This window comes from Corvus hawaiiensis, chromosome Z (assembly GCF_020740725.1).
Source record: "Corvus hawaiiensis isolate bCorHaw1 chromosome Z, bCorHaw1.pri.cur, whole genome shotgun sequence".
Lineage (NCBI taxonomy): Eukaryota > Metazoa > Chordata > Aves > Passeriformes > Corvidae > Corvus > Corvus hawaiiensis.
In genome coordinates this window covers 5,467,125-5,480,297 of record NC_063255.1, presented here as the reverse complement: position 1 = coordinate 5,480,297, position 13,173 = coordinate 5,467,125, and the positions used below count along the sequence as shown (strand labels likewise).

General features: G+C 35.9%; 1 protein-coding gene across 1 annotated transcript in view; it reads right to left on the bottom strand.

Moving 5' to 3' along the window:
• The window catches only part of LOC125319587 (cAMP-specific 3',5'-cyclic phosphodiesterase 4D-like), a 184,372-nt gene that overhangs the window by 15,177 nt on the left and 156,022 nt on the right, over positions 1–13,173 (bottom strand). Inside the window, exon 3 of the mRNA XM_048290865.1 lies at positions 8,218–8,453. Coding sequence (XP_048146822.1) covers positions 8,218–8,453 — 236 coding nt within the window. The remainder of the gene's footprint in view (positions 1–8,217; positions 8,454–13,173) is intronic.

Below are 13,173 nucleotides of genomic sequence, written 5' to 3'. Positions count from 1 at the left end.
TGAGAGAATGACTACACTTAGCCTGACCAAGAGTTCTTCTAGAGAGTATCCTGTAACCTGCACTGGCCATAAGCAAATATTTGAAAAAAGAAAGAACAAGACAGCCATAATTTATACACCTACAAAGGCAAGTAACTTCCTAAAAATCCACCCATTTTCCTCTCAAAGAATTTTTTTAGCCAAGGAATGTTTAAGTTATAAATAGAATAAAGCCATAAAGTAGCATCCAATTTTAGTATGACCTGTGTTTACTAATTACTAGATTATGTGGTCAGATGCTTCTCTCCACACGATTGTACTGAAGTAAGAGATGTAAGAACTGCTGACAACCTCTTGATTTGCTACATAGCCCAGACCTTTTCTTTGCCTGTGCAACTCCTGGTCACTTGCTAATTTAGAGAAAGAAGCACATGAGAAAAAATAAAACTGTAATCAGTCTTAACAGAGATCATACAATAGCGACTCTGCACACAGACCTGTAGAAAGATGTAAATGCTCAGAATTAGTATGTTTCCGATTTGATTTTCTCACTCATGTGCTTTGGCTGCTCAGAGACTAGCATCATTCTTCTTACAACCACATCAGGTGCCTCTGAGCTGCTCTGTGCTCTCCTTCAATGATCAACCATATCCTTCTGGGCCATTGTCTCAAAGCTCGAATTCACCCACAACTGCTGGCTGGATCACTCTTTTGAAATGATTTCTTTTTTCCCTTAGATTTATGCACCTTTGACAGTCCAGTTTCCTGTTTGTATTTATACGCTGCTCTGAAGGTGATTGGAATGTCAATCAGAAAGAGCCCAACACACTTCTTCACTAGTGAAGCTAATCTAAAAAAATAATTTCCAACATGAAAAAATCCTTGTCAAGATGTATTCCTCTGACTGGATAAGCTCTCTGATTTCTTTTGTCATCTCTAAATTGGTGTAAATATGACATAATGAAGAAGTATATATTAAGATACTATTGTGTTATGCATTACTTTTCACATTGCACTATCATTGGTGAATCCCTATTTTCAATTTCGCACAATTTTGAAAAGTGTGTGGATTTGGGTTTGATTGACTGCCCAAAGAAGTATTTTAACAAAATAACTACTTTGCTGATTAATTACCCAAAAAAACCCCAGACAATACGTGAAAAGCACAAATCTTTTAAAAAATATTAATAGAAAACTATACTAATATAAAAAAAAATTTACATCAACCACTTATGCTACAGAAAGTAAAGCTGTCTTAATGAACGCCCAGCCTTCCCCTACCTCACTGAAACTTTAACTCATTAGAAGCAGTCTTTTACTTTTGAGCTACCCCTAAGGTGGGCCATTGTAGCTGTAGACCTTGGCACCAATAACCATCTAAGCAGATGACTGTTCAGCAGACTAAGAAGAATCATCAAGAGAAATCATTTAAAGGGGTCATTTAGCAAAAGACCTGTCTCTTTAAACAATCAAATAAGCTATGGAACAAAAAACCGGTCTTTCCTACCCTATTTAATATAAAGAAAATTATGTGAATGCAAAAACAAAGAACGAGTGTAGTCATACTAAAAATCCCCTCCTCCTTTTATGGAATTCATACAGGAATTTAATAAAAATTGAATTTTAAAATAATACTTTAATCATAAAAATACTACATAATCAGCCATCGACTCTCTTCTAGTATGATGGGTAAACTGTGACTCAGGGCTTAGAAACAATAGAAGGACATCAAATTGGTTGAACAGTGAATCTCTGATAGAGATAAAAAAGAAGTGCTGGAGGTAGAAGAAGAAATACATTTTCAAGGAGGAATACTGAAGTCTCCCCTGGGTTTTCAGAGATGGCATCAATAAATCCAAACCTCAACTCAAGATGAACCTGGCAACTGAGATGAAGGGCAACCAAAAGGTACATCAAAGACAAAAATAAGAAAAAGGTTAACATGGGCCTGCTGCTGAATGGAGTAAGAAAGCAAGTGACAAAGAACATGGAAAATGCTGAAGTATTCAAACCCTTCTTTTCCTTATTTTCTTGGCAGTGTCTGTTCTCAGGCCTCCCAGGTCAACTTGTCCAGAAGCAAAGTTTTTAGAAGTAGAAGATACCACCCCCTGTGGGGGAAGATCAAGTTAGGTTTAAGCTCCTGGAACCACATAGTATGGTTTTAGATTTTTTCTGATTTATCTAATGTTTGAAAGTAACTGTTTCAAAATACGTATTTTAAACAATAATTGTACATTCTTTCTTAAACTAGAAAATACATTCACACATAGACTATACATCCACAATTTACAGTAATATCTGTTTCCAGTCTATGCTATATGAATAATTACATCAAATTGAAAAATTAGAAATTTTACCATTGTTGAATAAAACAGCAAGAGTTGATCAAAATTCCAATTTTTAAAAAGGATTTCAGAATAGTCAATGCTGGACTGTACACAGTACCTGCTGTCCTCCATGTCCTCCACCTGTGCATCAGATCTAAATCATTCACTTAACACTAGACATAAGTTTAAAAAATCCTTTTCTTTGGGAGATGAGGGGCTGGAGATAATTGTGACATCTGAAGCTAACCACAGGTACTAAGAAATATTATTATGCAAGTAAGTATTCTGGTACAGGACCAGCCATCTTCACAGCTTCCTTACATCTCTTAAACATCAAGTCAATGAAGGTCTTGACAAACAGAATTATTTTTATATCATTCTCCAAAATTGTGCCAGGATCCATATAGCACTATAGAAATTGTGGACGCTGGTCATCAGAAGACTGTCTTAAAAGCCAAAGCTTGGATGCCATAAACATTAACATTTCTAGCATCAACTTAACCTCAAAAATTCCCACTAGTTTCTCCCACTGAGAAATGTGCACTTAAATGCTGACTCAATTTTGGTTTCCACAGTAATTAAATACTGGTTTTCTTCATGACAGATACTGCATTTCTTTCAGAGTTTGATGTGACTGAGTCAGTATGACAGAAACACAGGTTCAATGTGAGTCTGGATGCGTAACGACAGTAATGTGCTTAACTCCTGCTACTAACAATTCAGAACCTTCCAAGACCTGATCAGTAAAATTCTCCTTGACATAGTAAGTTTAGTTTAAAGGTTGAGATGAATGTAAGGCACATTTTTTTTTCCCAAGATCTATCCTCAACTTTCTAACAGGTAGTACAAAGCAGACACAAAACCATGAGTCAAAAACTCTTGAATTCTCTTCACAGTTTGATTCCCAGCTTGTTCTTTAGCCTTGGCCAGTTGTACTATCTCTTTGCATGCATGCTTTCCTATGCATAAAATGAAAATAACACTGTGTTTTACTAACTGAAAAGGTTACCCAAAGGCATCGTGAGAATTTTCTCATGTTTATAATGCTTTTAAAATAAAGAAGTACACAATAAAAGCACTAAGAATTATTGTGTTGCTCTTCATTATTCCTTACTAGCAGGAACACTGATGCTGTTGAAGAGAGCCTAGACCCATGAGAAGCTTTCTGAGAAAAGTTACTACTTGCCAGGCTCAAGGTCATAATTCTGAGTTTAAAAATAAATTAAATTTTAAAATTTCCTTTTTTTCTCTTTCTTTTTCTTTCAGAAGACTGTAAACCATAGATTCCACTTATTTTCACTACGTACACTACTCTATTGAGTTGCAAATAAATAGACCTGAAGAGCAGCTTTTCCCAGCTTTTATTTTTATTGTGTGTTACTTGGCTAAGGTCAAATCTTACTGCTTTTATGATCTCTCTCCAACACTCATTTGCTTAAAACAAAAAAAAAAAAAAAATTAGCATCCTAGCCATTCTTTTAAAAATAGTTTGCTGGTATAGTAAGCAAATAACTGCAAAATTATGGCTCAGGATACACGTATTTCAGTTTCTAAAATTTGAAAAAGCTTTTCTTGCCCTGACTACAGAGGACAAAATCTAGTCTTTGAGGTATTCCTTGGACATGAAAAAGACAATAAGCAAGCAAGTGGTAGGCATTAAGACACATTTAGCTTGAAACTAGATTCTCATTCTGTATTGCCATAGTATCAAACTTACAGTGATGATGCTAATAACAATTTGCTAATATTTCTTTTCAAAAACAGATATTAAAAATTTTAACTTCATCTTTAAAGGGCCTGGGGATAATTTGAAATCAAGTTTTCATCTGATTTCCAATATACAGTGTTGATTGCCTCTTTAGTGGATAATAAAACACAGAAGTTTTAAGCAGTATGGTGACTATCTAATCCACAGAACTTAAATTAAGGAAAAATATAAATTAAGACAGAAGGAACATTGCAAAAAAGATACTTCAGAAATTAGCTGTCGTGTAAATTTTTCTTGTAGCTCCCTGGAGTTTCATAAACACACTAATATGCACACTCTCAGTTGTACATAAGCAACACAAAAGCAATTTTAAATAGATTTTATGTTGTACAATTAAAATAACCTCTCCCAAATGATGTTTGAGCAAAGACTAGAATAAATAGTAAGAAGAGACACTATACATACCAAATCACAGATAACTATGAAACACCAGGTTATTTTATATATTTTTGTTATGAAAACCTTTCTAAGCACTTTTTTGTTCCAAAACAACTTTTTGCTTTCAAACAATGTTTTTAACGAAATCTTCAAGTGTTTGATATACTCATATTTCTGGAGCTTGCATGCAATTAACATGACATTTCCCATCAGATTTTGTCAGTCATATGTGTTAAGAGGACACAAGTATCACAGCAACAACTGGGATAGTCCTTTTTCACTGAAAAAGCTATTCTTAAAAGGCAAAACAAAGAAATACTTCAATCCCTGACACCTTGGATCTATACCACGGAAAGGGTGGATATATGTGCCGCGGCACACGTGCCGTGTCGCTTCCCACCTTCTCATAACCATCTCTTCTTCAGAGTTAGGCAACGAAGAGATTGTTTCCAGAACAAAGGTGACTGAATAGACTTTCATCATATTTCATGGAGCTTTTGACAAATCAATACCATAATTACAAAGAGATCAATTATCCCAAATCACAAGTCCTAGAATTTGAAAGAAGAAATAAAATATATGGTATCACACACGCTACGTAATATAAAGATTTGCTAGTGTATTGAATCAGGGTGGGAGTTGTGGCTATTGGTCAAATACAGAGGTAAGTAAACCTTTGAAATAGTTATTACAAAGTAGGTAAGATAAATACCTTAAATCTCTTCAAATAAATAACTTCCCATACATAACAGTCCCCCACCATTTTAATACCAGCTGCTTTGGAGAAAGCAAAAGCATTCTGTTGTCAATCATCTCTTATCTGTGCATGCCATATTAAATGCCATTATAGCTGTTGCCTACACCAAAACCATCAGTAAATTAATTACAGTTATTTGAGGAAAACTGGCCAAAGCATACACCACACCCCAAATAGGCAAGCTATCCCAGCTTACAGTAAAATATCACATTTAATATTGTATATATACATTGCTTATAAAATAAATATAAAAAATTAAAAAATAAAAATAAAAATAAAAATAAAAACTGAAATATTAAAAGAAATTGTCTGCCTGTTTCTAGTCTTTCCCATAGAAGGTCTGGCAATTATTAAATTTCAGAATTGTAATGGATTATACCAGCTGCAGGGTCAGCCTATCCATTTTCAAGCACTTGTGCTTATAGCAGGTTAAGCATTTTTGTACGTGAAACTTCAATAGGAGACATAAATTCTTCATGTTAACAATGATATTTATTAGGATCTCAGTCTAACCTGGACGAAAAAAATAAGAATCTGGCTCCATGTATGCATGGAAGGAAATTAGAAGGGTGAAAGAAATGGCAAGGCATTGTGAAGTCTCAGAGTCAAAAGGGTAAGAGTTTACAAAGTATGAAAGATTAAGACAAAGCATTCCTGAAAAACTGCTTTCCAGCTTTTAATCTCTGCTGCTGTTTGGATTTGTTTGGTTTTTTAAAATATAAACTTTGTTTTAATTCCTCTACAAAGCTAAGACACAACCAGAAAAAAATCCTGTGACAGCATAGAGAGGAAAAAGGGAGAGAAAAGGAGAATGAAAATGGAAGTTTGTGTATATACACATGCATATGTGCATGTCCAGGAACAGAACACATATTTTATTTAATGACCACTGACATTGTTTTTAATTTTGCACATTCCAGTCATTTAAATCACAGCATAAGGGCTTTATAATGCTATCTTTTAAATCTTTTAGCATATTCTTCCAAAACCATACATTTATAATTTAGGATGTTTTCAGTGGTGAAATTCTGCTTCAGAATGAGTGTGCATGACCCAAATGCTCTTCTAGCTTCATTTACCTACTGAAGACAGAGAATCCTCACACCCATACTTTGATTCCCTCTCCTCAATTGCACATTTCAAAGGCAAGGGAGGTAAGCTGCATTTCCACAGACATAATAGGACCCCTAAGTTTATGTACTTTCATGCAGACAAGAAGACAGATAAAAGGATAGCTTTCTCCAGATGTTTGGCTGGCATAATAAGCATGTAAATGGGATTTTCATAGCTGCTTGAGAGAGAGCTAACAACCGAAAAATAGAACTAAACATCTAGAGAAATTTAATTTCCTGAACAATATTCTTCCTGTATTTGTAATTGTTCTTTAGCTAAGACAGAATCATAAAAGCTAAAGATTTTATATTACAATGTAAGATCAAAATTACAATTTCTTTTGCTGTTGTGTTTAGATTTAGTTTATTTGTTTAAACAGCCCGGCAGTTCCATTCAACGATCTGTCTGGTGTTTCCCTGTCACTCTCAGAATAAATCTTGTTTTGCCCAGCTTCAAAACACATTCCTACCAACTAATTCCTACCAATAAATGGCATAGACAGGGTACAAAGCTATCTCTTACTGCTGAGGAGAGATTCATACCCACAGAGAAGCCTCTCAAAGAAGCAATCATTCTCTGAGCACAGCAGATTGCTACGCATACTAACCACAAGGTTTTAGATCTCTTATTTGAGTAACCTTCGAACTGTCTTTCTCTGGTGTATTTGAATCCAGCCTAGAAAATAACAGTCTCCACAAATTTATAATCACTGAGCCATTGTCATCAGGCAATGTTTTTCTTTCTGCTTTCTAATCTTTCTGATGTATCACACCTTTTTTTTTCCAGTCAGTGTTACTAGAAGCATTGCACTTATTTTCCTTCCATAACTCAATCTTCTCTCCAGACTCCATAGATAAAAACAAAAAAATCAAAACACCAATCTATCTTCAAAACATCACTAAATTTCATTATATTTAACTCTCCAAATAATATTTTCATTTGTAAACAATCTAAATGTTTACATGCTTTTATGGATGTAGTCTGAATTTCTGTGAGCATATTTCTAACTTCTTCAAAAAATAAAGATATCTAGGAGGAAATAAGATATGGGAAGCGATATTAAATTCAATGTTAATATTAGCTGGTTTTTTTGGCTAAACACCCTAATGAGTATTTATGCGTTTACTCATGTACTACAAGTCCTACATTCCTTTCAGAACTAGATTATTCAGAATATAGTATTCTCTCAGGACATATGTTCTAAAATTCTTAAGTACTGCATTTTAGATCTCGGTGTGTTCATGTTACCTTTTCCTTATATATTATCATGTTACCAAAAAACTGCTCTGCCTTCACCATAGTAAGCAAAAATTTCATAATAAACACTTTATATTTTGGAAAATAAGGACTGAAAATAGGATGTTATCAAAAAATTTAAGAATAGGAAACTTTACTTTAGAAAACATGTATTATATAAAAAGTCAAAGATGTAATATGAGGAAACTACAATAGAAATCACTATAACCAAGTAAATTCAAGCCTTTTATGTTACAAATAATGTAGATATACAAGGGCAGGCAAAATCCCCTCAGGATTTCTTGAAACTAGTTTTGAAATTGTATCATTTTAAAAAGAATTCTGTGTGTAAAAAGCTCCTTTCATCCTCTACCTCCTCCTCTTCATCATCATAAACGGTTAATCAAGTGTCCAGAAACCTTCTTTCAGAATATAAAGTATTAATAATTTTCAGAGAAAATGTTTTCTAGAGTTTGCTTTACTAGATATGACCAAAAGTTTTACAAGCATTATTACCAAGTGTGAGGCACAAATTTACAGATATTTTATTCAACTTTTTCATTTAGGGGATTCAGAAATGAAATAGACTTCTCTCCTAGAAGCAGCATCTGCATCTCCCACAGGGAATGTTGAATAAATAACAAATTGCTGGACCTTACCTGCTGGACTCAGCAGCTGTAATGGCAATCAGAGGAGGTATCCTCAGTGGAAGGGTCGTGGGCCTTGGGATAGTCTCAGTATCATTCTTTTTATCCCAGTCTGCCTGTTCTAACTGCCGGAAAGCCAGCGGGGGAAGCTGAATGTTACGGGATGATAATCTCCGCACAAGATACGGCTCCATTCCCTGGGAAGACTCATCATCCTCAGTGCTGTGATGCAGAGCTTCTTCTGAAACCTATGATGAAGGCAAAAAAATACTCACCATCTAAGAAAATACTCATAATGTTAACTTGATAACTCTTTTAATTCCTTTCCGTAACTTAGTTTCTAATAAATATTATTTGCACCTTAATATAATTATTGAGAAAATTGAAAGAAATTAAAAATTATAGTCAAAAATTTCAAGGATTTAAATAATTTCTGGTTTTAAAAGCAAAGAGAAAGTATTTTTATCATGAGATTAGCACATTGCCGTCAATATTTATTCAAACCTCTATAGGGAACAAAAAGCTTGGCATTTGAATAATTTCTTTCCCACAGTATGTGTGCTTCCCTACAAGTTATCCACCTTTTGGAAGAACTGAGGGTCCAAATACTGATAATAAAATAAAATTTTTTTAAAAAGTAGTAATCAGAGATTTGACACTATACATCTCTTGAACAAAAGCAGGAGAAACTTCATCTTATATTTTCTCAGGTGTCCCAATTCCTGTCTTTCTTTCTTGCTCACAGTAATTTAATGCTAATAGTAGGAGTTGAGCATTTAAAGCAACCACCACAGATCTTAGAAGCCTCTGAAGGTGAGGCCCTAATTAAATCTTCTGTTTAAGCATTAGTAAAAATTATTTTCAATTTAATCATCTAAAGCTATGGTAATATTCTCTGAGTCAAAGAAGAATGACAGATAATTCAGTAAGGAAAACTCCAGTTTGATTTAAAGGGGAAAAAATTTGTTCTGAAAGTTTTTGAAACTTTTAACAAACAGCTCACCATTGTAAGAGAAAATTCTCCAAAAATACACTTTTTGGAGAAGGCTTGGTAGGGGGTGCCTATGGGGGTGTTTTCTGTGAGAAAATGCCAGAAGTTGTTGCCATTTCTGACAGAGCCAATCCCAACCAGCTGCAAGATGGACACTACCCAGCCCATCTGTAGTGGTGGTAGCACCTCTGACATAACTTATTTCAGAAAGGGAAAAAAACCCTTGAGCAACTGCAACGAGAGAGAGGAATGAGAATATGTGAGAGCTACAGCCCTGCAGACGCCCAGGTCAGAGGAAGAGGAAGGGCAGGAGGTGCTCCAGGTGCCAGAGCTGAGGTTCCCCTGCAGCCCATAGTGTAGCCATGGTGCAGACCATGGTGGGGCAGCTGTGCCCTTGTAGCCCATGTTGATCCACGGGGAAGCAGAGATCCACCTGCAACCTGTGGAGGAGACCCATACCGGAGTAGGTGGATGCCTGAAGGGAAGCTGTAGCTCCATTGGAAGCCCTTGCTGGAGCAGGTTTGCTGCCAGGAACTGTGACCCCCACAGAAAACCCATGCTGGAGTAGCCTGTTGCTGAAGGACTGCACCTTGTGGAAGTGACCCATGCTGGAGCAGAACTGTGGTCTATGGGAAGGACTGAGATTGTGAAGAACCTTCTCCAGTGGGAGGCACCACAAGGTGGAACAGGGGAAGAGTGTGAGAAGTACTCCCCCTGTGGAGGAGAGAGCAGTGGACGCAACATGATAAACTGCCTGCAGCCCCCATTCCCCATCCTCCTGCTCCATTCGGTGAGGAGGAGGTAGAGAATTCTGGAGTGAAGCTGAGGCCAAGAGGAAGGGAGGGGTGCTTGGAAGGTGTTTTAAGATTTTATTTTCTTTTTCTCGCTAACCTGTTCTGATTTGATTGGTAATACATTGAACTTCCTCAGATCAAGTCAGCTTTCCCTGTGATGGTAACTAGTGAGTGACCTCTTCCTAGACTTACCTCAACCCATAAGCCTCTCATATATTTTCTGTCCCCTGTCCAGCTGAGAAGGGGAGTGGCAGAGTGGCTTTGGTGGGCACTTGCCCTCCTGCCAAGGTCAACCCACCACAGTAACATTAATGAGCTCCACTTGTACTTGGAGCTTGAGCAGTTGCTGTAATTTTTAATCATTAAATCTTAATTAATAATTTATCTATTTTTCTTAATTCAGCTGCAATATAGTTTAAGAAAACAAATATTATAAAACGGTATGCATTAATGCAAATACTCTGAAGGAAATCAACAGTAAAATCAATCACTGTAAAAATACGACAAGAATTAATGTGTTAGAGTCATCCAGGGAGAAGTTTAACTTCATGCTTGTATTTTCAGTGTGTGCATAGTGTATATTTAAGACAGCTGAATAAATTAAAAACAATAATTAATTATAGCTCTGCAAGAAATGAAAAATGCTGATATCAAAGCTAAAAATAGTCTATCACATGAGGTTATTTGATACATTTCACCAGTTGGGGTTTTTGGGGGCAACTCCAAACACCATAAAAATCCTTGAGTTGCAGCCACATACAGTCAGAATGGGACAGTTGAACTGAGAAAGTGAACTCGGCAGCTTCCTCATTTCCTATTCAAAAATTAGAGAGGTAGAGGAATAGAATCTGAATAAAGCCAGAAGGAAAGGAAAAAATTCCAACACAAGTATTAAAGCCAGGCTTTGGAGAAATGAAATAATAGGCATCTAATGTTTATTTCAGTGACAATGAAAATTAAATCAGTTTGTGGAAAAACTGGCCACCTATTCAAGTACAAATACTCAGGCATCTAAACCAGGAAATGTTCATCATAATGATTTTATCCATCTTGGCAAACAGAAGAAAAACATTCTTTCGTAGATTTGCCTAATTTTTGAGCATGGTTTTAAGAATTTTAGGCAATTTATACCAGTATTCCATTATGAAATTGTTGGGCAAGCACAGCAAAAGTCATTGCTGTCATTACCACAAAACCACTCACTAAGAAGGAAAACCAAGCTTTGGAATGGCAGGTGTGTCATTTGCTACACGAAATGATCCAACATCATTGTTGCTGATACAAGAAAACAACTCCAAGAAATAATTCTGCTCCTGACATTTCTTATCTCTGAGAATGTACAAAAGAAAAAGAAAGTTCCTGTAAAGTGTCTGTTCATGAAATCAGTTAAATGGAACATATTAGGCTTTCTTTTTTACCTTAAAGGTCTGGAAGACTCTCTGTTAATCCCTGCCCTGTAACCAATTAACTGAGTTCTAGAACATGGCAACCTTTCAGATACCAATTAACTTACTTCAACACTTTTTGTCTAGAGCAGCTCTGGGTTGGGACATTTAGAGTGTCTGTTTCCTTTTTTCATTTTTTTCTGGTTGGTTAACTTAATGCTCAAGGGATCATTTGCTAGCCTTCTAATTAGCAGGCATGTTTCTTAGTTCTTATCAGTAATTGCTCATTAGTAGGCATAGATTTTTGTGCAAAAATAAGCCATTGTAACCTAATGAACAAAAATCAGTCACATATCACAAGTTTGCCAGAAAATAAAAACAGCCTGAGAGAGGTCAAAAAGTGAAATGCACTGAAATGCAGACTGAAATGCACTGAAATGCAGACTGGTTTTTTTGCCACTTCTCTGCAGACCACTTGACACACTTAACAAGATTATCTATTTCTCACCTTCCCTAGCATTTCATAAAAAATATCTTTTAAAAGCATCACAGTATATATCTCTAACAAAGCAGTTGTGTAGTGTCAGTTCTTGAATCATCCCTAAACAACCCAACCTAGCACACCTTCTCATTCTTTCCAATTGAAGAACAACCTGTGACATGGATCAAATGACTACTGGTATCCTAAAGTTTTTCCTTTCTCTTCCAAGAACAAATAGGCAAACTTCTAAGTACTTGAAAAACCCAGTGCTGCAGTAATTCTTCTAACAGCTTTGACATGCCAGCACAGTGCTCTTTAAAACAATATTAGTCAGGGGAAAAAAAAGGGTACAGCACCTTAACCTCTGTGTGTGTTCTTGCATTACAATGTCATGTCCAATAGCAGGATTTAATCATAAGTTATCTGAAAAATAGGTTAAAGTAATCACCTCAGTTTGTTTACTTGCAGCCCAGAGGCATGCTGAGTACCAAAGAGCCAGAGGCTACAATGAAAAGTCATTTTGGAGGTTTGACACCATTTCTTCTAATGAACAATAAGGTTGTTACTATCCCAACTACAAAACAACTTCTTGACTCAGCTCTGTGACTCAAGACTGGCTTGAGTGTGAAAATAATAATCTCTAATAATTCTACCTACATCTGTACAAAATAATTCTCTCATTTACAACAGAATACTTTGATGAAAACACCTAAATATTAATTTTATACTTTTACTTAGAATAAGAAATAATGATTTTATGCTTTATTAAAAGACAACACTGCAGTATTTACGTATTTAGTATTTATTATTTATGAATCCGATGTGTTCAAACTGATGCCTTAGGTTTTAACTTTTATATTTTTCAAATCCTGTACTGCCTAGTGTGTAACTCTCAAGTTTCTTGTGGCCTGCTAGCTGCTGTTCTCTCATGCTGGTGAGACATAACAAAGCCTATCTAGGCCTGCTCTCGAAGGACACCCAGACTATCCAAAAATATGCAAACTAAGAGGAGGGCAAACTTAGGACAGTTACATCATTAATAGAAGTTTTAATTGGAGAATTAACCCTGATATGCAAATGAACCAAACTTCGAAAAGTGTGAAGAACTCGTGACCTGGGGTCCATCTTGGGTGTAGCCTTTGGCCTGCCCAGGGTGTACCTTGAAGGCCCTTCAGATAAATATCTACTTTATTCCCTTCTTCTTGTATAGTCTCTGTTTTTAAGTGGCCACTTCAGGCATCAAAACAGTTCCTCTAAAAAGATGGTGACTCTGTACTTAGTGTTTTACACCAGTAATTTATTTACAGGACACAAAGA